Source organism: Pleuronectes platessa, chromosome 21 (genome assembly GCF_947347685.1).
Source record: "Pleuronectes platessa chromosome 21, fPlePla1.1, whole genome shotgun sequence".
NCBI classification, from domain to species: Eukaryota; Metazoa; Chordata; class Actinopteri; order Pleuronectiformes; family Pleuronectidae; genus Pleuronectes; species Pleuronectes platessa.
Window position 1 is genome coordinate 11,106,349 of NC_070646.1, and position 26,437 is coordinate 11,132,785.

Here is a 26,437-nt window from a genome sequence, read left to right on the forward strand (position 1 = left end):
CATATTAGTACCCGTACCTCCCTGACAGCTGAACATTCAGTTTCGTTCTGACTCGTGCTGCTGCAGAGTTTTTACTCAGAAACTTCCCACTATGGCTTTTCAGTGTCAACGGGACTGTTACCTGCAGGAGGTAGGGAACTGTCGATCAGAGATAAATTCACAATACGTGAAAACATCAGGCGGAAGTTCTCTGCAGACCAAGTTAGCGTGGTGGCTAAAAACAGCCAGCTAACACCGAAGCTAACTGGACAGATATGTTATGATGAAACCACAGACGCTTCTTTCACTATTACACGGATCTTATCCCTGCAATGTACCTTAAGGTTAAGTCAGTAATGAAGTAAAAACATATGAATCGGATCTGTTCATTCAGTGGTTATTAAATCCAGTGTAAACTCAAGACATTCAGCTGAGCAGCTGAAGAAAGGGATTTCTATTCAGTGTAAAAACTATTATGTACTGTTATAACATAATACAAATACAACTAGTAAATGTGACTAGATTGTTTACAGTCGAGTGCACGAGGTTATATTATATACAAGTATATATTAAAACTGTAAATAATGTTAATTACAATGAAGCTCCCGAATCTGATAAACTATATAAGACATTTGCTACTAAACACGTACACACATAAAAAACAACAGTATTGATAATGAGGTGGTCTAAAAAACCCATTTCTTTGACCATGAAACGTTAGAATTTCCCAAACGCATGAGGTAAATTATTACCAGAGACATAAAGTTAAGTGTGTACATGTTATGGCTGTTTGAAACAGATAAAAGAGCTATAAACATAGGTATATAAACTGGGCCATAAGGCTGCACAATCACTTCTGTTCACACCACTCATTACATCACAGTTCATTTCCACTCCTCCCACAAGGAGTGAGTTTTCATTTCATTTCCTTTCTCCCCCGTAGTTTGACACCTCCGTCGTTTCCTGCTGTGCCGCTGAGTTAAAGCAAGAAGTCAATGGAAAGAAAGAAACTGTCAAGGGCTTCAACGTCAAGCTCCAAGACACCATCTTGTTTCCTGAGGGAGGTGGACAAGTATGCTTGTTATTTCATTTTTAATATCTATCACCTTTTCAGATTTCTATAAGAAGACCGGGCCACCAGCAAAATAATAATGTGGCTCATTTGGAAATCTCTTGTTTCAGAAGTTATCAAAACCCCTAAAGTCATAGGGTGTAACATTACTCTGAAGTGTTTCATGGTGTTTCTTCCTTCAGCCAGACGACCACGGGCTGATCGGAGATGTCCCCGTTTTGAGGGTGACGAGACAGGGACCAGATGCCGTACACTTTGTGACCTCCCCCCTGGAGGTGAGCAAGGAGGTGCACGTGAAGGTGGACTGGGAGAGGAGGTTTGACCACATGCAGCAACACTCAGGTAAAGGATCAATAAACTGGGACTGACCATATACTGCTTTTAGACACTAGATTCACTTCTTCTTCTTTCCTTCTCTCAGGTCAACATGTGATCACAGCATTGGCCGATTCCATGTTTGGATTCAAGACCACATCCTGGTAATTCACCACTGCACAGATCCATTTCCCTGTAAATGTTTAAGACCTGTGAGTTTATTTGTCTCCTTTGGGTGTTTCTTCTTCAGGGAACTGGGGCGTCAGAGAGGCACCATTGAGCTGGACACTCCCTGTGTAAAGCCTGCGCAGCTCCAGGCTCTGGAGGAAGTTGTTAATGAGAAGATCAGAGCTCATGTCCCTGTCACTGTTCAGCTGCTCTCTATAGACGACCCCGGTGTAGAAAAGGTACGTGTGTTGCACTTATTTTGCACTCAAAGGCCAAAAGGTCAAGATCTTTGATTCTATTTCAACACTGTATCTATGAGAACTATGATTTTACATCAAATGTTGTGTGATTGGTTTGAACAAGGTGAGGAGTCGCGGGCTGCCAGAGGACCATGCCGGGCCGATTCGGATCATCGATATCGAGGGTATCGATGCCAACATGTGCTGTGGGACACATGTGTCTAACCTCAGCCACTTACAGGTGAAACGTCACACAAAGGCTAATACACAAACCCATAGTTTAGATGGTGTGCTGTTTGCTATTATGTGGATGGCTGTTTCGATTGTCAGCTTTTGTTCCTTAATTGATTTGTTCATTCCCTATGTATCTGTCCATTTCTCCTTTACTCTGTAACGCACATAAGACATATCATTACTGTTTCTTGTAAACTCCAGCTTTACTAATTTTACTGTGCAATTCAGTGGCTCATGTGCAATCTATCTAACTGTATATATTCTGTTTACGGAATAAAGTAAAGCTTGTAAAAAAATAATCATTTTAATAATTAACTCATCTGCTTCAACTTGCTTTATCTGTATTTTAGGTTATCAAGCTCCTGGGAACTGAGAAAGGAAAGAAAAACAAGACCAACCTGATCTTCCTGGTAGGAAACCGAGTACTGAAGTACGCTGAGAAAAGCTACAGCACAGAGCGCTCACTGGTTTCCCTCCTGAAGTACGTTCAAAGTGTAAAGGATAAATATCAGCAGTATATAATCCAACGGATACAGGATGTTTAAGTGGACACAATTCTTTTGTCACTTTTCAACAGGACCGGACCTGATGAACATGTTGAGGCGGTCGACAAGTTGCAGAAATCTGGAAAGCTGCTACAGAAAGTAAGAGGATCTTCATGAATGTTAATTTACTGCTCATACTGATGGTTGAGAACTTAATGACAATCATGTGTTATTCATGTTGTTGTAATTATCAGAAGAGGTCATTAACTATAGCGGGTTCCTTTAAGAAGACAAACACAGTATCACAGGGCAGATCGACTCTCTAACCATCTCTTATTTTGCAGACAAACCTGTCACTGCTGCGAGACATGGCCATCCTCATTGCTCAGAATTTTAAAAACAACCCCCAAAGAGGAAACTTCTTCACCTTGCACAAGTAAGAAATTCACAAGGGCTGTTTTTTATGTACAGCATAATACACTGTCCTCATACAACTACAGAGAAAACGTTTGTTTTCTTTCTATAGGAAGGAGGGGGACAATGAGTTCATGAATATTATTGCCAATGAACTAACTACTGAGGTAAGATCATGACCAGTCCTGCTTAGTTCTAGGTGTTCACACATTCCGCAGTGAAATATGTTTTATTTAACCTTCTTTTCGTCTACTCGCAGGAAACCTTGGTTTTCCTCACTGTTGGAGAAGAAAAGGGACCAGGTTTGTTTCTACTGGCTGGGCCCAGTGGACAAGTAGCCGAGATGGGACCCCGGTAAGAGACACCAACAAGTACTTCTTCAGCTTTTCTACTGCTACAAATGATGTAGGGTGGTGCTGTATCGCTGCTTTTAGACATGCACTGAAGCTCGGACGTTTTCCTGAAGTTATCTAGATATTTTCCGGAGGGGCTCTATGTGAGAACGCAAATGTCAGAATCAATTGTTCCGGACATTTTCCAGAACCTCTCCTAGCAGCCCCCCTGGTAAAATCCATTTGAGAATACAATAGGAAGGCACCCACAAAGAATTCAACTTGGAAAGATGAGATTTGAGAGCTTTTGGTGACATCGTTGTCGCTATGCTGTAAACACGTGATTTTCCACAGCAGTATTTTTACGTCATGCCTCTTGTATACTCTATACATTTTCCCAGAGTTAATGTCTGAAAACCATGCCTGTTTCGCTGTGTTCTCCAGGGTGTTGGAGATGCTCCAAGGGAAGGGGGCAGGCAAGAACGGACGTTTCCAGGGCAAAGTCAACAGTCTGGCTCGGAGAGGAGAGGTGGAGGCTTTACTTCAGCAGAACTGCAAACATCACACCTCAGAGGAAAAATAAAGCCGACAATACGGAAACACAAATTAAGAAATTGACTTGATGGTCCTAAATTTTCATATTTTGTGATAAATACGAAAGGATGGGTAAGGGATTAATCATCCATGTGACTGAAACCGGACGTTTTCCTGAAATTATCTAGATATTTTCCAGAGGGGCTCTATGTGAGAACGCAAATGTCAGAGTCAATTGTTCTGGACATTTTCCAGAAACTCTCCTAGCAGCCCCACCTGGTAAAATCCATTTGAGAATACAAAGGGAATATTTCTAAATTGATAGCAAGCTGGGCTTGTTGTTTCCCAGTAGTGACGGACGTGAAACAAGAATACAAATATCTCAGGATGAAAAATAGGAGCCATACATGTAGAAGACACCAACAAAGAATTCAACTTGGAAAGATGAGATTTGAGAGCTTTTGGTGATATCGTTGTAGCCATGTTGTAAACACGTGATTTTCCACAGCAGTATTTTACGTCATGCCTCTTGTATACCCTATATACATTTTCTGGGACTTTGGTACAACACGTGCCTTACATATCTGAACGTTTAATGTAATTTGCTTTCAATATTCATTTGAAACCTCACCGTTCAATTAAAAGTCTAATCACAGAAAATACAATTGGAGTTTTTTTTCCCCCATTCAGGTTAACTACTACATGTTGGAGGTGAATTTACTTTTAACTGCCATGCTCAAGGGCATCACAATCTGCAATTTAAAAGATAATGTAAAATCCTGCTCCTCACACTGCTGTTTGACACACAAATGTACTTTCCTCATGGATAAATAAATACAGACACCTGATGAATATTTTGTATATTATTTAACAAACAGAAGATACACATTTGACATAATTGTTGCTAATAAAAATCTTTGGCAAGATTACATTGAGAGACAAAGATGGTACACCCTGTGCACCCTGGTACACTGTAATGCTGTCTAATAGAACAATAAAGCGGTGAAATTATCATTAGTTGTCACCTCATGTACAAACATTGTGCATTAATAATAGAAACCTCTTATTTTATTGTGCAACCCAGTAAAAATTTACAGTCGAATACCAATAAAAACTGTTGAATCAACTACTTGTTGCACACAGTGTGTTTACATTTTTTAAATTGTAATTTATGACAGGACTGTTGTACTAGATTGCATTACAGTGTAGCGGAAGATCAATTTTGTGAGAGAGTGCCCTTAAAGCAGTGGTTTAGAAACAAATCATAGATGTCCAGTTCCTTCGGTCATACAAATATGTCACAGTAAAGCGGTGTAGACAAAGAGTTTACGGTAAAATCTGTAGATCTAATAGTGAAACAGTGCAAACGTGCAAGCACCCCCTTCCCCATTAACAAAACACTTAAGGCATAAAAAACTAAAAAGATATGGAGGTGTTTTGTAACTGTGCTCAATGGGATCCTGGAGTCATTCCGATTCGTCCTTTTCAGCTCCTGCTCCTCCTCCACAGTAAATCTATGCGTACGGCTTCACTATCTTCATCGAGATGTAGTTCTGAAAAAGGGAAAAAAGAAGCAATCAAACCAGCACACGCCACAACCGCACAATTATCCTCTGCCACACAAACCTTGCAGCGTTCAGAAAAGTGCCCTCATGATTTCAGAATATATGAGCAATGCCTGTCCTTACCGGCAATGAGTACAACAGGATGGCGAGGAAGAGAATCACTATGATGAGGATGAGGAGGCCGATGAAAAGGCACCTGAACCGTCTCCAGATGATGAACTTCATGGTCTTACATGGGTTGGTGAACCAGAAGAAGGAGGTCTCTGGGCGTCTGGAGAATGACAGCCGGAAAGAGGCATTAGAGTCCGGAGAGAGAACTTTTTTACAGAACCAATCTGCACAATGTTTTCCATTACTCCTCTTCACAGTCAACATTTTCCTGCCACAGTTTTTCCTCAGGAGCCAAAACTTTTGGTTCACATTCATTCTACCAAGTTCTTACTTGGGAGGATCCAGTTTTGGGTTCATGTTGGGTTCGTCTCTGCCTTTGGCCGCAGGTTTCTCATCGGCATCTGCTTCTGGTACGATTTCCAGTGTCATCTCCACTTTACCCTACAAACACAGATAAATAAGCATGACACAACAACACTAATAGAAATGAGGTCGTCTGAAACACCAGGCTTCATAGGGTAAATTAGACTTAGAATTAATGAATATGAAAATGAGGATTTGGGGCAGAGTTACGTCCTTATTCCAGATTTTTTTTTTTTAAATCAACAGTGTCTGTGATGTCATTTCAAAGTTCTCGCCACAAATAAAATCTAAGACTGAATTTCCTCGTGATCCAAACCAGTTATTGCTCATTCCTTTGCTCAACAGTTTCGGTTTGGAAGATATTTTCCTTTAAAAAAAACAAATGAAAAAAAAGCAATCTGTGGGTTGTTCTTTGTATTCATACTTACACCCAGCACCTTCTTTCCATCCTGTTCAATGGAGCAGGGCCACCAGCCTTGCACCGACTTCTGCGCAAACAGAGACTTGGCGTTCTCCGGCTTGCGGGGGTGTCCGATGTCCTGATCGTCCATCATCTCCAGAGAGCACTTCTGTGGCGTCTTCGCAGGAGGAACCAGGTCGCGCAAATCCAGCTCCACAGTGCCTGGGATCACAGAGTATTATGTGGTCAGGTTTTTGTAATGTCTCCAGGTAAATGCACCCTTAATGTAGTATCTTACCGAGGTAATCATCCAATGAGAATTTGTCGTTATCCCATATTTGAACGATTATCTTGGGAGGAATCCTGAACTCTGTTTTGTCAAGACTCCAGAAGTTCTCCTGTTGAAAAACATGTGAACACAGGTTTTAGATGATTCATTTCAGCAATACAGATACAACTGATACTTTATTTTTACCTATGTGAGGGATATTTTCAAGTACAGATTTCCCGGGGAAAAAATGTGAGTGTTTAGCTAGACTGAATATAAGAGGACTGTTGGGCCTTGTAGTTCAATCTAAAAATGGTCAATAGTTCAGAAGAGCCTCACCTTCTGGGACACGAGGCAGAGTTGTTCAGCAGGCAGATACTCAAAGGCGAAGATGAACCTCCAGTTAAAGTTACCGTCCCCGTCCAGAGACCTGTAGTGGACATCAGTCTTCTGCTTGTCGTCCTCCATGCCTGGCATCCAGCTGGGACAAGGGAACAACAGGTCATTTCCCCTGTCCACTTCCACAGTAACCTTCCACTACAGTTTTACCTCAAAACTCACCAATATATAAGTATAATCAATATAAAAAGCAGAAACAGTTTAACACCGGAGTTAACTGTAAGACAAACTTTCAGAACATGTCAACTTTACGTGTAAAGATAATATGATGAATAATCAAACACACCCTTTGACATAGATGTCGCTCATGTGTTCTCCGGTGATGCTGGTCTCATCTAAAGTCACGTCGGTGGTGTTCCAGATGACAGCGCGCAGGAAATACCTGAACGTCACACACAGTGGATGTTAGTCGTCTGGAATCTGCTGGGACCAGTGACCACGTACCTCAGAGCTGCACAGCACTCACCTCTTGGGCTTGCGGGGTGTGATGTCAAACGGAGGACCAGGGATGCCGATGCTTTTGGGGAAGACATCCACCCACATCTGAAGCTTTCCCTACAACAACACAACATGCGTGTTACTCATAATAGCGGCATCAACAGTTTAGGCAGGTGGACGTGCGCTGTGCAGATACAGTGTGTGTTAGCTGGGACACTGAACCTGCGAGATAGTCGGCTGAAAGGTGCTGTAAAGGGTCCGGGTCTCCACATGCTCGGGGACGACTCCCAGCGTTCTGAGCACGTGCAGACAGAGTCGTTCTCGCGGTGGACCCAAGTATTGGTGGACTTCCTTGTTGTTCTCTGGACGTGATGAGATTTACACCTTCATTAGATTTACAGTAGATTATACCCGTCAAAGCAGATGAGAGGAAATGATTCAACAAACCAGTCAGCACATTAAGATTGCAGTAGCGTGGTTTTAATGCCCTGTAGTGCAGTGCAATCAAGATAAGCATCAAATCCATTTTATTCTTTGACATTACCAAACTGAGCCAGTGTGTAGTCTTTGCCGTTGAAGGTCAGCGAGTTGCCGTTGTCTTCAGTCCTGGGTTTGGACAGGCCCTTGAGACGCGCCAGGTTCTCCAGGATCTGAGACGGCTTCAGCTGGTCCCGCCACTGGTTAATGCCAGAACTAAGACGGCAACAGAGATACTTCCATAAGAGACTGATCATGACTGACCTTCTGTTTTCTTCCTCAGCCTTAATATCCCCCTGGCCCCTGGAGTTTCTTACGTGCAGTATGTTTGTGGCAGGCCGCAGTAGGAGTTGTATCTGGACAGGAAGCGATTCTCCAGGTCAATCACCGTCTCGCCGACCTTCTCGTCACGGGAGAGGAGATCATAGTCATAGACGCAGATCTTCAGGTCCTTGTCCTGGGGCAGGAAACAGGTCATCTCAAACATCCTAAACCAAACCCACAAAATAAAGGGTTTGACAAGTGAGAAGGTTGAACAGACTTCAATTTGATATCATCTCTATTATTTCAACGCTGTTTAACATTGTTCATCCCTAACATGCACCTTCCAAACACAGGGTCGATGGTGTTGGGTAAGTAATGGTCTCTGTCGTCAATCGTGTTCTTTCCCAGTGTTATCTTCATGTATGGATCACACTGAACACAAGAGGGACGACAAGTTAAAGCAGCAGGTGGAGACTGGTGTGTTGATGTGTGTTGACTTTTATCACTGGTAACATATAGATTCATTCTCACTCTGCCGTTATTGTCTTTTGGCTGCAGGTCTATGGCCTGGACCACATAAAGCCTGACCAGACACTCCTGGGGTCCACTGTCTGGCAGCTCTCGGAACTGTCGGATTGGAGCAGTGACACCTGGGTCGTCTGACAGAGGATACATCTTGAATGAACCCTGTGGGGACAAGGAAAACACACAAAGAAGATTGACTTGAGTTTTACGGCTTTGTAAATTTGAAGAACTGGATTTCTCTCAGGTGGATAATTAATATTATTATTATAAATAATCGGCTACAAATTAATTTCTTACACAATTTTTTATAGCAGGGTATCTAACCAAGTGTTAGGGCCCAGTCTTGCATCCGGCACCAAGTAGCACGAAGCACAATGCAAGTGTCTGATGCAGCAGTAATTTTTCATTTTAGCAGCCGTGCTGATTAACTAGTAAATGGACTATAAATTCTGGTGTTGGTCTTAAACAGAAGTGTGGTCAGGGTGCTCACCTGGCCTTTAAAAGGGAATGGGAGAGGGCAATCTGATTGGCTTAATACATGTTACGCCCGTGAGAAATACTCATGATAAATTGACAAAGTGCAACCAACAATTATAGCAACACTGGGACATGCCCAAAATCGCTTAATCCACTAATAGACCCTTAGTTTAAACAGTCTTTCTTTCTGAATGGTGCCAAACTACCTTTAACTCTCCGACCACTGTGGGGTCATCGTCTCCATTTTCATTCTTCCCCCGCAGCAGTTTGAAGGTGCTGCAAAAATCTGTCAGCCCTCTGAATTCTGGGACTTCTTCCAGTTCACATTCATACACCTGAAAATGGACATTGCACGTTCAAGTGGTCAATGACTACAGAAAAGGAGCATCTGTACAATAAGCAACACTTAGTGATGCTCACTATTTACACTTACTTTGAGGGTGTCGTATCCTTTCTTGATGTACGGTTCACATCTCTCCTCGTCTCCAGTTGAAGCATAGAACTTGCTCCACCAGTCGACTGTCTCTTTTTCCTGATGATTGAATTGCTCATGTTCAATATTCATATTTAATTTAGTTTAATTCCCTGCATTTTGTGTGAGGATCTGAAATAACTTGTCAACTCTCACCTTCTCTTCAAGCTTTGGAGGAAGGAGATGCATTGGACACAGAACAGAAAGTCACTTTAAAATAACACCTTTATACAGAATATACATTCAAGGTGAAAATATTGACAAGAAAGTGAAACAGTGAATTATGGTGAAGGTTGGAGAGCAGATCACAGCTGTAATTTCACATTGAAAAAAAAAGAAAAAGTAAAACAAGGGAGTAACATGGTGAATAACTGAGTCAAGGCCTCCAGGCCTGTAGGGGTCACTGAATAACACCACCTGTCCCTTAAAGTACAACATGGCAGTGGGGATTTTCTGGTATTCGTGCCCGTCATGAGTTTAATTTGGCCTCAATGTAGTTTTTCCATTTTAATTTTAGTAAAAGAAATCAGACAAAGAGGAGTAGAATCCCCCGGTCACTCATATCATAGCATCAATTCTTCACTGACAGATTTCCAGTCTGACACTTGGTAAAGTTGACTTTAATCTGCCGCCAAAACAACAAACCAGTCTGCCACTCTTAAGACTGTGTATCTCTCACTATGAATCTGTTAGTGCCATAGATTGAATTAAATCTGTGGGAAACACTGATGCCCTTTCAGTTTCTTTCCTCCTGTGTGTAACATCGTTTTTTCTTGTGAATGTTACAAAGCCTTAAGACCACGGTAAATAACAAAAAAATGTGTGTGACATGCCATGTTACGCCCCTGCTTTGATCATTAAAATGTGCTCATTCAATTAGTGACAATTAAGTACAATTTCAGTTATTTCGACGATTCCCACATAACAACATCGAGTCATTATCAGGGGGCATACGTGGCTTGCTGCAGCGGTGTGGATTAGGTGATCTCAGCCTGCCGGTGTCATTGGTACCCAGCCACGTGAATTAGAAAGCTATAATAGGTAATCATACATACAAAGTGGGAGGTAGGAGAAGCCATTTTGTTGACAGCAGCAGACATGCTGTACATGAACTGTAAGAGTGATACAGTTTAAATTTGACTGCAAAATTTCATAGTCAAATTTTAGAGCTAGTTAACTGATGATTTTAGTTTTTTTGGAAAGGGTTAAAAACAAAGTTACTTGTAAAAATCAGCACAAGGCATCAGCGATCGGTTGTGGTAGAAGGAGGTGGAGTTTACCTGAGCTTCTAGCAGCGGTCTATTCTCGCCCATGTTAATTGAGAGATGTTTGCGAGTAGAAGCCTTCATCAGGGACACTGTCGATGATAAAAGGACATTAGAGCAAGTCATCTTCTCTCAGAGGCGTTTGTCTTTTTTTTGGAATGCTTCCTTACTTTTGGAAGACATAGCTCCTTCTGCAGTGATGATGTTTGGGTCACATCTGAACTCCTCCAGAGAACCGATGGTGCACTGACCAACCACCGGCTTCCTGCCAAATGGACGGTGATCGATCACCTTCAGGACAATGGGAGGAGTGTACATCTCATCCTTTGGCAGGAGCTGGAAAGAGCAATTGGAGAAAATGTCAGGAGAGAAAAACAGAATAGAGTTTTTTTATCCTTGGGATTTATTTGCTAAATCCCCACAGACACACCCTGTAGCTTGTGAAACCCTGGATTTACCACTTTGATGAAGAGAACCGAGCTGGGGAAGTTGGGGCTCTTTTTCATGTTCTTGATGACGGCTGACTCCACCCTCTGCCCCCCACACTCCACCACCAGGCTGGGTGATGTCACTGAGGCCATCTGGTAAGATTTCATGTTCCTCAGGCCCCAAGCCAGAATCTGATCAGATACACAGCAGGATTTAGGGCCATTACATGTATCAGTTCAGGGAAACAGCATTTGAGGTTGTGTATTACCTCCAAGGCGGTGAGCTGCACCACGGGCCGGATGCCCTGTGGAACCATGTAGATGTTCTCTGCTCTCTTTGGGGGAGCCAGAGGAAGATCTGCCTCGCTTGACTACAGAGACAAAACAATGGATTGACCTTATGTTTTTAATTTTGATCTCATAAATTCAAGTTTAATCACACTGGAAGGGAAACTATGAGCCTGTGAAGATAAACCCAATCCCTCAAAACTAAAGTAATCTACAATTTTATCATAAGATAATTGACCGGATATTAAAAACTAAAAACAATGCAATGCTTCATTATTTAAGTAAATAAGTAGAGTTGTTTTGTGTTAAATACTGTAAAATAACCCATTCTGAATTACTTTTATTGCAAACCTTGTCTTTAAGGATGAGTTCAGCAGCCAGCAGTGCCTCCCCTGCCCTTTGACCCTTGTTAGTGATGGGATGCCACAGGAGTCTAGGTTTCTGATCCATCCCTGGAACCAGCTTCACCATTGGGACACAAACAGTGCGGCCAAGCATCTCGTCCTTCCCCTACACGAAGAATAACATGATTATAACAGTTATAACTTAGCTATAACGTCCAAGATTATAAGAATGAGGAGTGCTGAGTTAAAACTAGAGAAACATCCATGACCTACCACTTGATCTTGGTCGTAGAACTCCACTACGACATCTGGGGGGCACTGAACAACGTTCTGAGGGTCTCCATAAATTTCCACATCACTGAAAATCAGAGTTTGATCCCAGGTTGGGTTCAGCGTCGATCGCAGCTTCTCAGTCGTCTTACTGACGTGCAGGAAGGAGACATGCGCATACGGATCTGTGGTTAAAAAATCGATGGTTTAATCTTCCTGAATCCAGAGTTGTTAAACACCTGGCAATTATATCCATCTATTTATTATTATCCAATTACAATCTTACCCGAAAAACTGTCCTTGTCCATAGATGTCATATTCCGTGCCTGATAGATGTAGACACGCAGATGGTACATGTATGACCCTATAGTGGGGGGGAACATTTTTTATAAGATAAATGGACATGTACATGTGTGTTGTCTGTGTTTACAATATATTCCTAAGTACGTATGCTAGAGCATGTTGATTTGTATGTTCACCGGTATTTGCATCACTCACTATCAAAGGAGCAGGATACAGTAGGCGTGTTTGCACCAAACAGCTTTGAGGCATCTACTTTGGAGTCTTTCTCCTTCTCCTCTGTATCAACACCCTGCACAGTAAAACAAGCAGATGTCTCAGAAGTTCTACATGTACATGACTCACACACACACAATACACAGTAAAATAAAAACACACCATGGCACCAAGGATTAGAGTTTAATACATGAGTAAATATTTGAAAATATCAACTGACTCACTGACATCAGATCTAGTTTATGCTTTCATGTCATCACTTCTTATTTATTCAAGGATCGATACTCATGCCACTCTGAATTCTGTCCATTCCTCATCAGTGTCTCTATCCGTGTGAAATCAGCTGTCGTCCACATCATTTCCCCCCCCCTTTCTTTACTCACCAGTGCACCTTCCAGTTGAAAGATGGCAGATGCTCCGAGCCGGTCCTCTGGTCCCATCTTGCGCCTCCATCGCCTTCGACGGAACGTGTCCGATGAACGCTCATTCCTGTGGAACTTCCAGCCAATCAGGGAAGAGAATTCCCATCCCTCTGGGTCACCCTGATCCGGTTTCTGTGTTTACAGATAAACATGAAGCTCAAACACTTTTTTCATGAGAATCTAATAGAATCATAATAAACACGTACTGTAAAATAAATTGATGGCAGAGACACCTGGATATCATGTCAAGGCGTCCATCTTTATATATACAGTATGTGGTGTCTATCAATCTCTATAACAGAGGTCTTCAACAGGGACCCGCGACCCCTAGGGGGTCCGCGGAGGTACTGCAGGGGGTCGCAAAATGTTTGGTTGATTAGACCATTTTTTTAATTTTTTATAATTTTTTAATTATTTTCAAACCAATTTTTTTCCACATATTTAAATTTCTTTAAATACACATAAACATGCATCCAACATATTGAGAGTCTGATTTGACTCTCTGCCTGACAACCTCTGTCTGTCCAAGGTTAGATAAGTTGTGAGCTACCCATCAGGGTCTGACATTTCACTAATGTTGGAGTATGTGTGCCATCCACAGATGGCTTGAGGATTCACTGTCTCTTCTACATGTATGTTTAAAATAAAAACATGAATCTGTGAATTACTTTAATAGCTCAGTGTTGTATGCAAGATGTATGTTTATAAATGGCAGTGGCATGGCCACCCTGTACCGTGCACATGTTTAAATTAAAAACATGACTATATGAGCCTGTGTTATATTTGAATAGCTTAGTATTGAATGCACAATAACAGGGTAGCTATGTTTATATATGGCACTAGGCCCAGTTTAATATAAAACACAATTGTATACAATATATAGTAGGGGGTCCCTGCTCCATCTCTCCACCAGTTTGGGGGTCCTTGGCCTGAAAAACGTTGAAGACCCCTGCTCTATAACATAATCATTTGTCATTAAAAAACAGAATCTTGTTTGAAAAGACCTCGTCATTACGTCAGACCTTGAATGGTGCTACATCACAGAGTTCTGCCCTAACTGTCCTTTACTGACCTCTGCAGGAGCTCCTGCTGTCAGTGCAGCTCTCTTGCGTTCCCTGACCAGCCGTCGCCTGCGGTGGACGTGGTACACCTTCTCCGTCGGCACCCAGGACAGAGGCTTGTCGTGTGGGGGAATGGTCACTCCGTACTCCCAGCCTGAAGTGTCCATGCACACAAACACACAATTAGTTTCCATTCTTTAATTTAATTGAATATACAGACCTCATTTTTTAAATCACAAATCACATATCCAAGATCTGACAAGGAGGCTATAATAACTCAGAGCCCAGGAAAACCAAGACAAACATCAGACATTTCAATCCCATGTTGCCCATTCAAATTTACTTCATACACTTGAGGGTGAACAGCTGAATAGAACAACTTTTATCTATTAGCAGAAATTGAATATAAAATAACCCTAGTGATGTTTTCACTAGCATGCAATCATCTAAAAATGTCAGAACTTTAGTTTTCTTTACCCCTAACTTTTTTTACAGTAGACAGACTGGAAAAACTAAACACCTTTGAGGTTTTATGAAAACTGAAGGCTACCGCAGGTTCTCTCTCAAGGGGAGGGTGAGGGGAGGGTTATTAAGCTGCAACATGCGACTTCACCACTAGATGTCACTAGATTCTACACACTGAACCTTTAAAACAGTGTATATCTGCACCTTCATCATCCACAGCTCTGTTCTCATCCACAGTCCATGCGTCTTCCCACATCCAACCTGAAGGCAGTTCAAACTCTGCAGGGTTACGGCTCTTTTCTCCATTCTGCACCACACAACATTTCTGTTAGCTGTACACATACATTTTTTTCATTGGTGAACTTTTTTTAAATTTCATAATTTTACCACTCCTATGTTAGTATAGATATCCACGTACTATTCCATTAATGACGTTGGGAGGAGTGAACAAGGGGATAAATATTTCAACAATGGAGATAGTTGTGCGCTGAGTGTGTCTGTCTAAGAAAATAATGCATGCTGTGCGAGATGTATTTTATTTATATTCATACATATATTTGTTTGTGTGTGTGTCACAGTGACACAGAAAAAGATTAACTGTGTGTACGAGTCTGTGACATTTAGATCCACCCAGCACATTATTTGAATACGAGTGTGCCGCTCTCACCACATCGGTGTAGGGCTCAGAGGCAGGCTTCCACTCTCTGCCAGGGTAGCGAGCTTCATTTTGGAATACCTCATCCATGAATTCAGTGTGTCCTGCATCTGCCTCTGTTAGCAAACTGAAACAAGATGTAAAATGTATATTAAAAAAATACTTGGGCACAGGAAGCAAACTTTGGCACTGGTCAGTGGTATCAACTAGAACTACTGCCCTGTGGGTGTACAACCAACCACTGCTACTTGAGATATGTTCAAGAGGCCAAAAACATGTTTTGTGAGGAGAATTGACCTTTTATCCAAATCTAATCAGTAGATATGTGAATCTAAAGCCTTTTTCAGACGTGACCTCCCGCATAAAATCCTCCGCATTATAAAAAGGCAAGAGGTGGAGCTGCCTGGTGCAGCAGGCAGAGGCATGAAGTGATGTCTTAACTCTGCTGCGTAGATCACGTAATCATGTATAAAGATCACTTTATACAAGGAGGCCAGGCAGATAAAGTCTGTAGAAATTGGAGGGTCTCACTTGAACATTTACGTCCACACATGCACCTCCTCCGGGGAAAATACAGAGGGGCTGCTGAGTCCAGTGCACGTCTGAAAGAAGCTAAAGTGAACATTTGTGCCAAATTTGAAAGGATTATCTTAATGGGTTCCTGAGACATTGCGTACCAAAATTAAAGACAATCCCTCAAGGCGTTCTTGTGTTCTCGTTAGTGTGTTGGCATTCAAAACCAGCAGCCTGGTACACTAATGCAGACGGCCGCTTTGATAAATGAAGTAAGTGTAGTGTCAGAGGGAGGGGCTGGTGTGTTTTAACAGGGACTGTTTACATGTTGGGAGGAATCCTTCTGAAATGTTTTATTAAGAACAAGCTGCAGCTTTAATAAGTGGGTGTTCCTCTCCATGCTCCACACAGGCTATTTTACTTTTCATTATATGTAATGGTTTAGATATATTATACAGTGACCAATAACAATAAATTAGAAAATTGTCCTTTCGTGCTCACTGTGAAGGAATCTGCATTTGTTAGGGTTCTATGTACCAAGATCAAGTCATGTGAAGATCTTGCATACAGATGATGATATAAATAATACACTAAAAAAATTGAACTATTTATCCAAACGTAAATAAGGGGTAGAGATCAGAGAGCAGAGTGTGGTTGTTCTTGAGTTGAGGAAGTAGATTAAACTTCCAGCTCACTAACACACTCTGGGACTTTCTCGTTAAAATCATTTTAATGGTATGAGAGGAATGTAAACAGCACAGTAGTTTACACAGTCCAAAAGAATGTGTGTATTCAGCAGGGGGAAAAACCTATTTTCAAATATAATCACCAGCAGCGAAGCTTCCATTGAGACAATTACTTTTAGACGCGTGACATCAAATCACAAGCTCATCGTTTGGGGTCAGAGAAGAGCAGTGAGAGGTCAAACTGTAATTTCCAAATTATACTCACGCTTTCTCTGGGTCAATCAACCAATCGGCCTCCCACTCCCATCCACTAGGGGGCATGAAGTACTCCTGCTTCAGCTTTAGTTTGCCAGTTACGTCTGAATATTTGTGGCGTCCCACCAGGCCTGTGGTCCCCCAGTTCCCAAACACCTGGGCCTGGTTCTCGTACTGTAGTAAAAGCAAATAATAAAACATTTGGATCCTGATTTCACTCAGCCGACAATTATCGGGAACAAGAACTTTAACAAGTGAAACACATACATAATATATTCACAAATCAAACTCATGCTCTGCTTTGACAGTTGCGTTTTTAAAAGTCACGCACCAACTCGGCAAACACGCTGAACGTTCCCTCAGAGAAGGAGTTGAACTTTTTCTCATGAGCAGACAGACCCAACCACATGTTGGCTCTGATCACAACGGGCACCTTCAAGCCCTTGTCCTTGTCCATGGGGTACTGAGGGGGAGAGGAAGAAGTTCAATCATAGTAGCATTATAGTTTCAGACAAACAAAAATCTGGTGTCGTATCTTTCATGCTTTGAAAAAACATCTAATGCGACTCATTACTATGTCAGTTATGTTGATATTTCCTTGATGCAGATGTGTACCTTTAAGAAGATGGTCTGTGTTTTGCCACAGTGTCGACCACAGGCCTGCTCGCTGTACGTGGAGTAAAGGATTTGATGAGCGGGGATGCGGCTGTAGGCCACTCTCTTCTCCCCGCGGAGCATCCAGATGATTATGTCAGGCATGCTGTTCTGGGGCTGCACATGGTTAGAAGAAGAACATGTGAATGAAACGCAGCATAATGCTAAATATATTAAAAAAAATAGTTCAACTTAAAATAAAACCATGCAAATAAAAATATGTATAGCCTGTCTTATTTTCTGTGCCCCCATAAAGTGATTAGGGACAGCATCAGTCGCAGCAGGTCAAGGTAAAATTGTGACATGTGCATGTAGATCTTTTATTTTGTCAACTAGCTCAAATGAATATTCTTTGTCTGCGCCACCCCCCTCTGGGGATAAGGAGGGTCCAAAGTCTGTAGTACCTTTCCTTAGGGGGGGTCTGGGGGTTGAAAAGACCCTGGTGTGGGCTCATGTGTTTTCTTTTGAATCTTACATTTGATCTCAACAGTCTTTGAGAGAATGATTTGTGGAGGGAGCATTTTAAGATCTTAAATGAGATCAGGCTGAGACAAGTGGAAGACTATTTCTCAGGAGCTATATTAAACAGGGATGAGGAAATGGTCTAAATCTCGTATTGAACTTAAAATGAGCTCAGTTATATCCATGTAGGAGAAAAATGCAAGACAAAGAAGTGATCTTACTTTGCATTTTTCCTTTTCTCTGGGTATCGCTGAAAAATCTAAACACAATTGAGTGACACTTGCTGTGCTAGTACCTCCTCAGCCAACATTTTGAGTTTGTCGGCCCAGGACTCGATGTCAGACAGGGTCTCTCGGATCTCCATGGCCTCTTCCTTCATGCGTCTGGCTCCGTTCTTCATGGCAGTGAGGGCGCTGTCTCGCAGCTTCTTGACTTGGATGTCCAGGGACGTCAGGTTGGCGCTGCCCTCCAGCTCTGGTGTCGGGAAACTGTCGGGGTATCAGACAACAATTCGTTACATTCAAACAATATATTAACTGAGATTACACCGAATAAAAGCCCAGTCAAAATCTTTATGGGATTATTGCTTATAACATCTTTTGGTTCACAATATCTATAATTAAACATATTTCCAGACTCTCCGGTTTTTTATTATTCAGCACATGCTTTGATCACCTCTCCAGGTCTTCAATCAGCTGAGTGAGCAACTTGAGCCACACCTCGACGAGCTGGTTGTCGGGGATCTTGGCCAAGATGGCAATTTTAAAAGCCTCCAGGTTAGATTGCTGAAATAACAAAATAGGGGTGAGGATTACCCTCCCACACACTCACGCTGGAACATGTACACACACGAAACCAACTGTAGTTCAGTTGTTTATGATTTCATTGCTGCATTCCTGCAAGCACTCGACCGCGAAGTCAAAGTTTGGGTTAGGATTACAGGGGCTCATGAGTCATACCAGCCGGTGAGCGATGTAGAGGATGATGTTGACAGTGTCCAGGCGGTGGCTGATGTCCTCCCAGAATGAAGTAACCACCACCACTGGCTTTGTGTTGGCCCAGGGCAGGTAATAGTAGTGGTTACCTGAAAGCAAATGCACATCACTCAAGAAATCCTCTTCCTTATTTTTTAAGTACGAAATATAGCTTCGTCCCTCACCATCAAACACAGCACAGCTAAACTGAGTGGTGGAGGCCAGTGGTTTGCAGGTGGTGTCCAGTTTGTTGCCGTAGTTGCCGATGCTGACCTCAAACTGGATTGGCTCTCCGGGTTCCCGAATCATGGAAGCGCTGTGGAAGACTGCACACAGACAGTACTTCCTCCTTCTCTGGTATTTCTGATGCAAAGGGGAAAAAAGAAAACGAGGAAGCAAAGAGAAGGAGAAGTAGACAATATTTGAATGCATCACGCCATCTACGGAGGATTTTTCGGAGCATAAGCCCGACCACATCCACTCATCCCATGTCTCGACTTCACGTCTCATCACACCTCCACCACACTTGTCAGTTTTCACTCAGTGGATAAACAGCTGAGGTACCTGTGACACCAGGATGTCATCACTGTGGATGCTGTCGACCGCTTTGTCTTCTTTTCCCTCCAGCTTCGTGGACAGCTCCACCAGGATCCTGCCCCTGAACGCCACTCCTTCCCCCTGTGCATTGACACAATGATATCAGATATTAGGTAGGTGTATCATACAGGCACTGAACTCTGGATGCTCCCCTGGGTTTTGCACGGGGCTGTAATTGACAGCGGGAATGTCCAAGTCAGTCGCTCTGGACTTTTCTCATTCTACAGAGGCTCTTTTGCCAGCCCCCTAGTAAAACCCTCCCATGTGAGAATACGGCAGGAAATCTTAGGGAGAATTCACCGCAAGCGTATGGGCTTATTGGTGAGGATTTGAAACAAGCGACTGCAGAGAAGTAAAAAAAAAACTAAAAAGGATAGAATATTGCGGGATCATATCAGGTGCTAAAAATGTAAAAGACGCAGATGAAGATGTCTAGGTGGAAAGACAACACGATTCAAGAACTTTTGGCAGAAGTAGTCATGTTGATGTGAACATTTCCGCATCAATTTATACATTATGCCCCATCCTGCACGCTCTACTCGAGCCTGAGAGCAGCTCTGACAACGGCTAAGATATTGGAATAATAAAAAATGATGTACTACCTTGCCAATATTGAGATCCTCGTAGGGGTCTGGCAGCCCGCTGAACTCTCTGGGGCTGCCGTACAGGTTGACAAAACAGGGGCCGAAGACCGGCAGGAACCCCACCTCAGACTCCCCTGACTTCGCTGGAGAGAGAAGGAAACTGAATGAGCCTCTTCATGAGCAGACTCGAGCCAAATCAAAGCAAAGCGTCAGTGTTAGTACGTCTGTGATGCTTTAATTGAGGTTGTGGTGAAAGAGTGAATGCTGGGAAAGCAGGTGGCACGCACTGGGACGACAAAACAGTTAAAAACATTCAAAAGTAGACACACACTAAAACACAGACAAAACTAAACCTATCCAGCAACTGACGTCCAAAACATGCTTTATGGGTCACATCTCATGCAACACAGAGCAAGAATAAAGAACGTGGGTGAACCTTCATATGATGTCATTTCCCCATTTCCTGCATGTTCCTCTATGCCAGGAGAAAAAGGACAATACTTAATCCAAACAGGCACATAAGAGTAACAGGTGTAGCTACTGCTAAATGAACTTTTTCACACAGTTGTACAACAATAGACATCTTAGCTGAGACACAAAGGCTATGAACTTGGGGTTTTCATTGAAGGCCAGGACTCTTTACCTCCGCCAAGGATTTGTTTGTATAAGCAAGATTACATAAGGGATTTGCACAAAACCTTGACACCGAGAGAATTAGTTAAATTAAAATTTTGAGTGAAGATCTAGATCAGGGGGCAGATCTAGAATATTTCTTTAACATAGTGAGATATGCCATTTGTCAGCATTGGGGGAACAGATATCTTTGAGTGTGTGGAATGTGTGCAGCTTGATTGAATTTAAGGGGACTGTTGGCTCTAGGCGGAGGTTCATGCTCTATTTAGTGCCATCCTACATGGTGATCTAAAAAACCACCAAAAATCCCCAAATAATACCTTCTATCTCTCCACCAGAGGAGGCTATCGTGGCCAGGTTCAGGTACGTGGTGCCAATGGCATCATTTCCTGTCAAACGATCCCTGCAAATCACACACAGTTACTTTATACACATAAAACTGCATTCATGTAATCAACTATCAAATAACACAAACAACTCACAAAGCAGGTGAAGGGTTATGATTTGCTTTTTTCACTACCTTACAAGAAGGAAATACATGCAATGGAAAAATAATCTTGTTTCTCTTCTTGTTTTTAATGTATAAGAGTTTTTTTTAGGGGGAATTCTGTTGGCTGTAGTTTTCAACACCTTCTTCAGGGCACATTCTCTAATCTTTCCTCTTGCCCTCATTTCCCTTCAGCCTTCCTGGACCCGAGTTATCTCGCTGCTCACTCACTCGGAAACACACTATGATGGAAATAAGCTGCTGCCAACAGGATCCCAGAGTGTGTTTTTGAGGGCGAAAGGGAGGAGCCTGCACTGCCTGAGTCATAGGCAGCTACATTATTCTCATGTGGTTGGTGACGGTGGGGGCATGGACAAGCACACACACACACACTAAGATCTGACAACACTGCTGAAAAATTGAGGGAACAAAATAACACGGCCTCCTCACATTCCTATCTTCTTGAACAGAATCGGGATATTGCAAAATGGAAATTGCGGTTTGTGTTTTACTTACCAATCAAACACTGTCAGTTTGACGGACTCACACATGGAGGGGAACTATAGAGGATACGAGAAACACAGTTTGTTAATGATGTCCATAACTTTCTTTTGTCTCAGCTTTGTGCTGTAGAAGAATCCGGCTTGTCATCCCGACGACCTCTTACCTTGACTTGAAGGTGCAGAACTTGGTTCCACTCAGGGTTTGCGTTTTTCTCAATTATCTGAGTGCACAGCTGAAGAAAAACAAAAATAACACATGCATCAGCTCCTCTGCAGTCAGAAGACCATATAATACGCAGCTTACGTTTAACACTGCACCTAAAACAGCACAAATGATCAGTAGGAACCTTTTTGCCTGCGAAGCGAGCCTCTAAGAATGGATCCACCAGGTTCTTCTTGTTTTCATCTCCTCCAAAAAACTCTCTCATGGTCTGGACGAATGCATCATCCACTGAAATGAGTAGGGGACTTAATCAATAACCAGTCATTACTTAATACACGCTTCTTGCTTCTATCAGTTCAACTTCAGCTTACTGCTCTTCTTCTGTGTCTTTAGGTGTGTGTGTTGCATGCGTTACACATTCTGAATGATAATGAATCTAAAGGGAGTCTCACTCTGAGGAATGTCCTCAGCTCGGAACACCTTCAGCGACAGGGTGGCCCAGCGCAGAGTCAAACCAGCCGGCAGCAGCAGGTTGCTCTCTATGTCGTCCTGGTCGTCATTATACTCCCTCTTCTCCACCTTCCCCACGTGAGATAGAGAGAAACAGAGGAGAGTCCATGTGTGAGAGAGAGAGAGTGAGAGAGAGCGAGCAGGGGACGCAGCCGCAGCATTTACATATGGAAAGAGGATCAGAGCCAGTGAGAGTCAGCGTGTCTGTTTGTACCGGCGGCTCATCTCCCGCCCCCACCACGAAGAGGCTGACTTTGAGGTAGCCCTTAGCCCCAGTGCTGGAGTCGTCTGGGTCGTTCAGCAGAAGCCACTTCCTCATGACACAGTGAGCTGCAACAGAACAATCACGCACAAATACATTAGGATACATAGACATAACATTTCTTCAACATTTAACAGATCTGGGGTTAATAAATGATGTGTTAGACCTCCTCACTGTGCTTGAGCAATGCATAAGGATTATATATCGATACATATTGAGCTTAAAATATTGCTATTGATGAAAATGATATTACATGACACAGGTTACTTAAATAAATATTGATAGCTGATTGAATAAAAAATGTAAGCAAATCATGTAAATAGGCAACTTCAGTTAAGTTTCATGTTAATCACATTTATCACATAACAAATAAAACCATTTGATCAAATTGTACAAACCAACCAACAGTAACTACACGTCACATTACACCTGTACAAGTTAGACAAGAGCCATATCTGTGCAAATGTAAATGAGAAACAAATCCAGATTGTAGTTTGTGACAAACGTACCCGATTCATCATACACGTAACCAACGTCCAGCTGTGAGACAGAAAAAAACACAAGATGAGCCAGAATCCTGTGAACACATTAAACCGATGTTTTATATATTAACACTGATGTGAAGAGGGAAATGAGACCAGGCACCTTGAACTCCCCCATCAGGCTGTCGGCCCTCAGAGAATAGGAATCGTACACCTGCAGGAGAGGAGAGCAACCACACAGTTTATATATGAATACACACTGACAGCGGACAGCGGACAGGAGGTCAGAGGTGAAATGTGTCCTGCTCACCCGTATACTTATGTTCTTATCGAACAGATCTGATGGTAGCATGTTGACATTGTAGAAGAACATCTGCAAAAATGGGAAAAAATACATAGTTGAAATGAAAAAGTTACACATATAAGTGGACAATGTGTATTTTTAATGGACTATATTTCCTTATATTTTGTATTATTTAGAATAGAATGACAAACCCATCTTTTATTCTATCCCCAGTCTGTGACATAAAGCTTCACTGAGAGTAAAGTGACGGTACCTCATCAAAGAAAGGGTTGTTCCCTCTCCTGATCCTCGTCCTGTGGGTCTGTCCACACACGTTGACCTTCACCACCGGTTTGATGTTGTTCCCTGCCAACTGACGAGCCTGGATGATCCGAACACGGATCTGAAGGACAAACAGCATCACAGTGTCAGTGCAGATAAATGTATCGGATTCATGAGAACATCCGAGTCTGACCAAGAGCACCAGTGATCCCACTCATAAAAATACATGTAAGATGAATATGCAGATACACAAGATGGATCAAAGTAACTAAAACGAATTATAGCGAATATTGCAGCCACCTGAATCTGACCAGAGATTTCAATTTGCGAGGAAATAAAACTATCTTGTGCTCAAAGCGAATTCATTTCACATATTTCAGATTGTGAAGAATTTGTATTGCATATTTCAAATGTTCCAACCAAATGTATCACAGGATTACAGAATAAAACAATAAGTCTATGATGTAACACACCATTGGGTTGTAAACATGGGAATGGAGAGCATGTGTAGGAACTTCTTATCCGAGACCACGAGCAGCCCTTGCAGTATTGTTCCACTTCTTATTAGCAGAATAACTGCATTAGCGGCATGTAGACAGCGCTATAGGCTTCTAACCCCTTCTCCCATGAACAGGGAGCTGAACGGGCTGAAAGTGACAGACTGCATCACGTCACACCAGGATCTCTAAATTGTGGATCTAAACAAAGATTTAGCTCTTGACCTGCATTAAAAATGTCAAACATGCAGCAGCTGTTGATAACTGAGTCGCACTAAAGCAAAAAGCTACCACTGACCTGGAAATCCTGCGGTTTATTGACCAGTCGGTGGCGATTTTGCGACTTGGCCAGACGCCTCCGGAGGTGACCTCCCTGAGCAGCCGGTGAGAGCCCCCCCGCAGAGCCACTCGGGCCCCCGTCTGTTTGAGTCTCATCCCCCTCCTCTCCTCCATCTCCACCGCCTAATCAACAGAGAGACCAAATAATCCAAGGATCAATTAAGTGGCACAAAAAGGTTTGCACGGCATCATTAACAACAACATCATCATCGTACCAGCATCCATCGTAGAGTCACCCGCGTCAGGGTCGTTGGGGTTTGGTGTAGCATTGGGTGGAGGGTCATAGCCAATCACAAGGTTGATTGTGCCCTGGAAGGAAAAACGATTGGCTGGTCTGAGAATTCATTTTGGTCTTCAAAATTAAAAGCAATATTCTGGTGCTTGCATTTTTGTTATATTCATACTGACAGGGGGAAAAAAAAAAAAACTTACTCCAATATTCTGTCCACTTTCATCCACTAGGGGCACATTTTTGGATGGAAGGGATCTCACTTGACCTGACGCAAGATCTCGCAAAGAGATTTTGGTTGATCCGATGAATCTGTTTGGAGGGAGAAAGATAGCGAGGGACATTATTAGATGTGTAATTTTATGTCTGTTTAATGTCAGATAAGTTTAATACACTAGCTGCTGAAAATAGGAATATATTGCACCTTGAGATAAACAACTAGTCCCCTAATATCTTAGCTTTATCAAATGCAAACATTGACCCGACTGCAGGGAATATTTATAACCTCAATAGGTTTGTCCTCTTCCGCATGCCTTGTAAGTCACATGCACAGTTCCTGCTATCTCCAGGCATTTTCCATCACAACCATCAGTTGCTATAGGCTCCATCCAAAGCACCTAATTCATAGGACTGCTTCCAAAACGTTCAAGTTCCCACTGGAGTCAAAGCGCCAAAGTCGATTCCACTGTTCAGAATGAAATTCCACTCTAATTTACACATTGTAATGTATTTAGTCCCTCTTGATTAAACTTTTTCAGGGAGGTGTCGAGTCCGCTAAATTGTTTGATGCTGCTAAATGACAATGCATTACACTGGAGGAGTTTATATTTTTGATTCAACTTATAAATATCAGAATCCCCTCTGCTCCTGTCTTTCTAGTCAGTAGTTAAGTGCGAGAGATGAACTGGTGTTTGTGTGCAGAAGTCACATTCACAAAAGGGGCATACGAGTCACCACCCAGAGCTAACAAACCGTGCCTGCTCAGACAAACAAACGCGCCTCATGAGCCAGCACACAGTCGTCACCGCTCAAGCGCTACCAACCAGCAGTTTGAGTGTTTAGATCACCGGTGTGCAAGGTCTCTAAGCCACAGCCCTTTTCATTGGGAGGTTCTTTAAAAACCTGCCATGAAGAACACAACCAAGACAATATTACTTTTCCAAGTGGTCATGAAGCAACGCAGTAAAATGAAATATTACGATTAGGTAAGGCTTCCTGCAGCTGAAAATCACTGTATATTCTTGACACTAAAAACATTATTCCCACCATCTCTACCATACATCATGCATAAAATGATTGCACCATTTCCATTAAGATATTTGCTTGTGCATGAGTCAAACATTTTCTGTATGGGATATTAATTACAGCATTTCCGGGGAACAATTGAAATCAGAATGGCGCTCAGTAGAGCGCATTCACCTGTCAAGGCCCAGCTGTCCTATCTATGAATTATTCTCTAAAAATAAAAAATAAGAAAAAAAGTAAAAATCTGGTTGTTTTGGTGAAATCTTGTTACAAACATACGAGTCAATCCTTGCCTGTAAGGAATATGGCCGACAGCATTTCCTGAAGAATTCATTAACTCACATAATTAATGATTATACAATCAAAATAACTAACTCTTGAAACAAGCGAGGGCTGTGAGAACAACAAAGCTTGAACTGGAGTTTGTCAGCCTGTTCCCCAGATCAACCAATCAGGGAGCTCATGTTTAATCACTCTTACAGTATTTCCTTGGTATCGTACCAGAGTAATATCTAAAGGAATGTCATGTATAATTTATCATTGTTTGGGTGG

At 42.3% G+C, this 26,437-nt stretch overlaps 2 protein-coding genes across 5 annotated transcripts in view; one reads left to right on the plus strand and one right to left on the minus strand.

Moving 5' to 3' along the window:
- Positions 1 to 4,624, plus strand: aarsd1 (alanyl-tRNA synthetase domain containing 1). Its single transcript, XM_053413167.1, has 12 exons — positions 1 to 130; positions 923 to 1,051; positions 1,234 to 1,393; positions 1,473 to 1,530; positions 1,617 to 1,773; positions 1,898 to 2,014; positions 2,358 to 2,488; positions 2,585 to 2,651; positions 2,837 to 2,928; positions 3,019 to 3,073; positions 3,166 to 3,260; positions 3,683 to 4,624. Exons 1-12 carry the CDS (start codon positions 92 to 94, stop codon positions 3,819 to 3,821), a joined length of 1,239 nt encoding a protein of 412 aa, XP_053269142.1. The 5' UTR covers positions 1 to 91; the 3' UTR covers positions 3,822 to 4,624.
- Positions 4,618 to 26,437, minus strand: part of LOC128426322 (myoferlin) — a 27,546-nt gene continuing 5,726 nt past the window's right edge. Inside the window, exons 4-55 of one of the 4 annotated variants that reach the window (XM_053413149.1) lie at positions 24,844 to 24,952; positions 24,627 to 24,720; positions 24,371 to 24,534; positions 23,568 to 23,696; positions 23,321 to 23,383; positions 23,174 to 23,224; positions 23,038 to 23,068; positions 22,481 to 22,596; positions 22,209 to 22,335; positions 21,941 to 22,044; positions 21,758 to 21,826; positions 21,607 to 21,650; positions 20,924 to 21,006; positions 20,407 to 20,445; positions 19,989 to 20,113; positions 19,354 to 19,467; positions 18,975 to 19,152; positions 18,775 to 18,899; positions 18,491 to 18,600; positions 18,111 to 18,303; positions 17,315 to 17,470; positions 17,031 to 17,162; positions 16,710 to 16,873; positions 15,258 to 15,372; positions 14,795 to 14,897; positions 14,137 to 14,279; positions 13,026 to 13,196; positions 12,625 to 12,718; positions 12,413 to 12,490; positions 12,130 to 12,311; positions 11,864 to 12,022; positions 11,494 to 11,595; positions 11,255 to 11,416; positions 10,967 to 11,132; positions 10,812 to 10,888; positions 10,587 to 10,643; positions 9,688 to 9,699; positions 9,493 to 9,591; positions 9,266 to 9,394; positions 8,589 to 8,744; positions 8,398 to 8,489; positions 8,111 to 8,281; positions 7,861 to 8,009; positions 7,539 to 7,678; positions 7,345 to 7,433; positions 7,165 to 7,260; positions 6,819 to 6,960; positions 6,510 to 6,609; positions 6,240 to 6,433; positions 5,780 to 5,889; positions 5,461 to 5,608; positions 4,618 to 5,325 (exon numbers count right to left, since the gene is read on the minus strand). In XM_053413149.1, coding sequence (XP_053269124.1) covers positions 5,287 to 5,325; positions 5,461 to 5,608; positions 5,780 to 5,889; positions 6,240 to 6,433; positions 6,510 to 6,609; positions 6,819 to 6,960; positions 7,165 to 7,260; positions 7,345 to 7,433; positions 7,539 to 7,678; positions 7,861 to 8,009; positions 8,111 to 8,281; positions 8,398 to 8,489; positions 8,589 to 8,744; positions 9,266 to 9,394; positions 9,493 to 9,591; positions 9,688 to 9,699; positions 10,587 to 10,643; positions 10,812 to 10,888; positions 10,967 to 11,132; positions 11,255 to 11,416; positions 11,494 to 11,595; positions 11,864 to 12,022; positions 12,130 to 12,311; positions 12,413 to 12,490; positions 12,625 to 12,718; positions 13,026 to 13,196; positions 14,137 to 14,279; positions 14,795 to 14,897; positions 15,258 to 15,372; positions 16,710 to 16,873; positions 17,031 to 17,162; positions 17,315 to 17,470; positions 18,111 to 18,303; positions 18,491 to 18,600; positions 18,775 to 18,899; positions 18,975 to 19,152; positions 19,354 to 19,467; positions 19,989 to 20,113; positions 20,407 to 20,445; positions 20,924 to 21,006; positions 21,607 to 21,650; positions 21,758 to 21,826; positions 21,941 to 22,044; positions 22,209 to 22,335; positions 22,481 to 22,596; positions 23,038 to 23,068; positions 23,174 to 23,224; positions 23,321 to 23,383; positions 23,568 to 23,696; positions 24,371 to 24,534; positions 24,627 to 24,720; positions 24,844 to 24,952 — 5,995 coding nt within the window. In that variant the 3' untranslated portion in view covers positions 4,618 to 5,286. The remainder of the gene's footprint in view (positions 5,326 to 5,460; positions 5,609 to 5,779; positions 5,890 to 6,239; positions 6,434 to 6,509; positions 6,610 to 6,818; positions 6,961 to 7,164; positions 7,261 to 7,344; positions 7,434 to 7,538; positions 7,679 to 7,860; positions 8,010 to 8,110; positions 8,282 to 8,397; positions 8,490 to 8,588; positions 8,745 to 9,265; positions 9,395 to 9,492; positions 9,592 to 9,687; positions 9,700 to 10,586; positions 10,644 to 10,811; positions 10,889 to 10,966; positions 11,133 to 11,254; positions 11,417 to 11,493; positions 11,596 to 11,863; positions 12,023 to 12,129; positions 12,312 to 12,412; positions 12,491 to 12,624; positions 12,719 to 13,025; positions 13,197 to 14,136; positions 14,280 to 14,794; positions 14,898 to 15,257; positions 15,373 to 16,709; positions 16,874 to 17,030; positions 17,163 to 17,314; positions 17,471 to 18,110; positions 18,304 to 18,490; positions 18,601 to 18,774; positions 18,900 to 18,974; positions 19,153 to 19,353; positions 19,468 to 19,988; positions 20,114 to 20,406; positions 20,446 to 20,923; positions 21,007 to 21,606; positions 21,651 to 21,757; positions 21,827 to 21,940; positions 22,045 to 22,208; positions 22,336 to 22,480; positions 22,597 to 23,037; positions 23,069 to 23,173; positions 23,225 to 23,320; positions 23,384 to 23,567; positions 23,697 to 24,370; positions 24,535 to 24,626; positions 24,721 to 24,843; positions 24,953 to 26,437) is intronic. The other 3 variants (XM_053413150.1, XM_053413152.1, XM_053413151.1) reach the window with 3 other exon arrangements.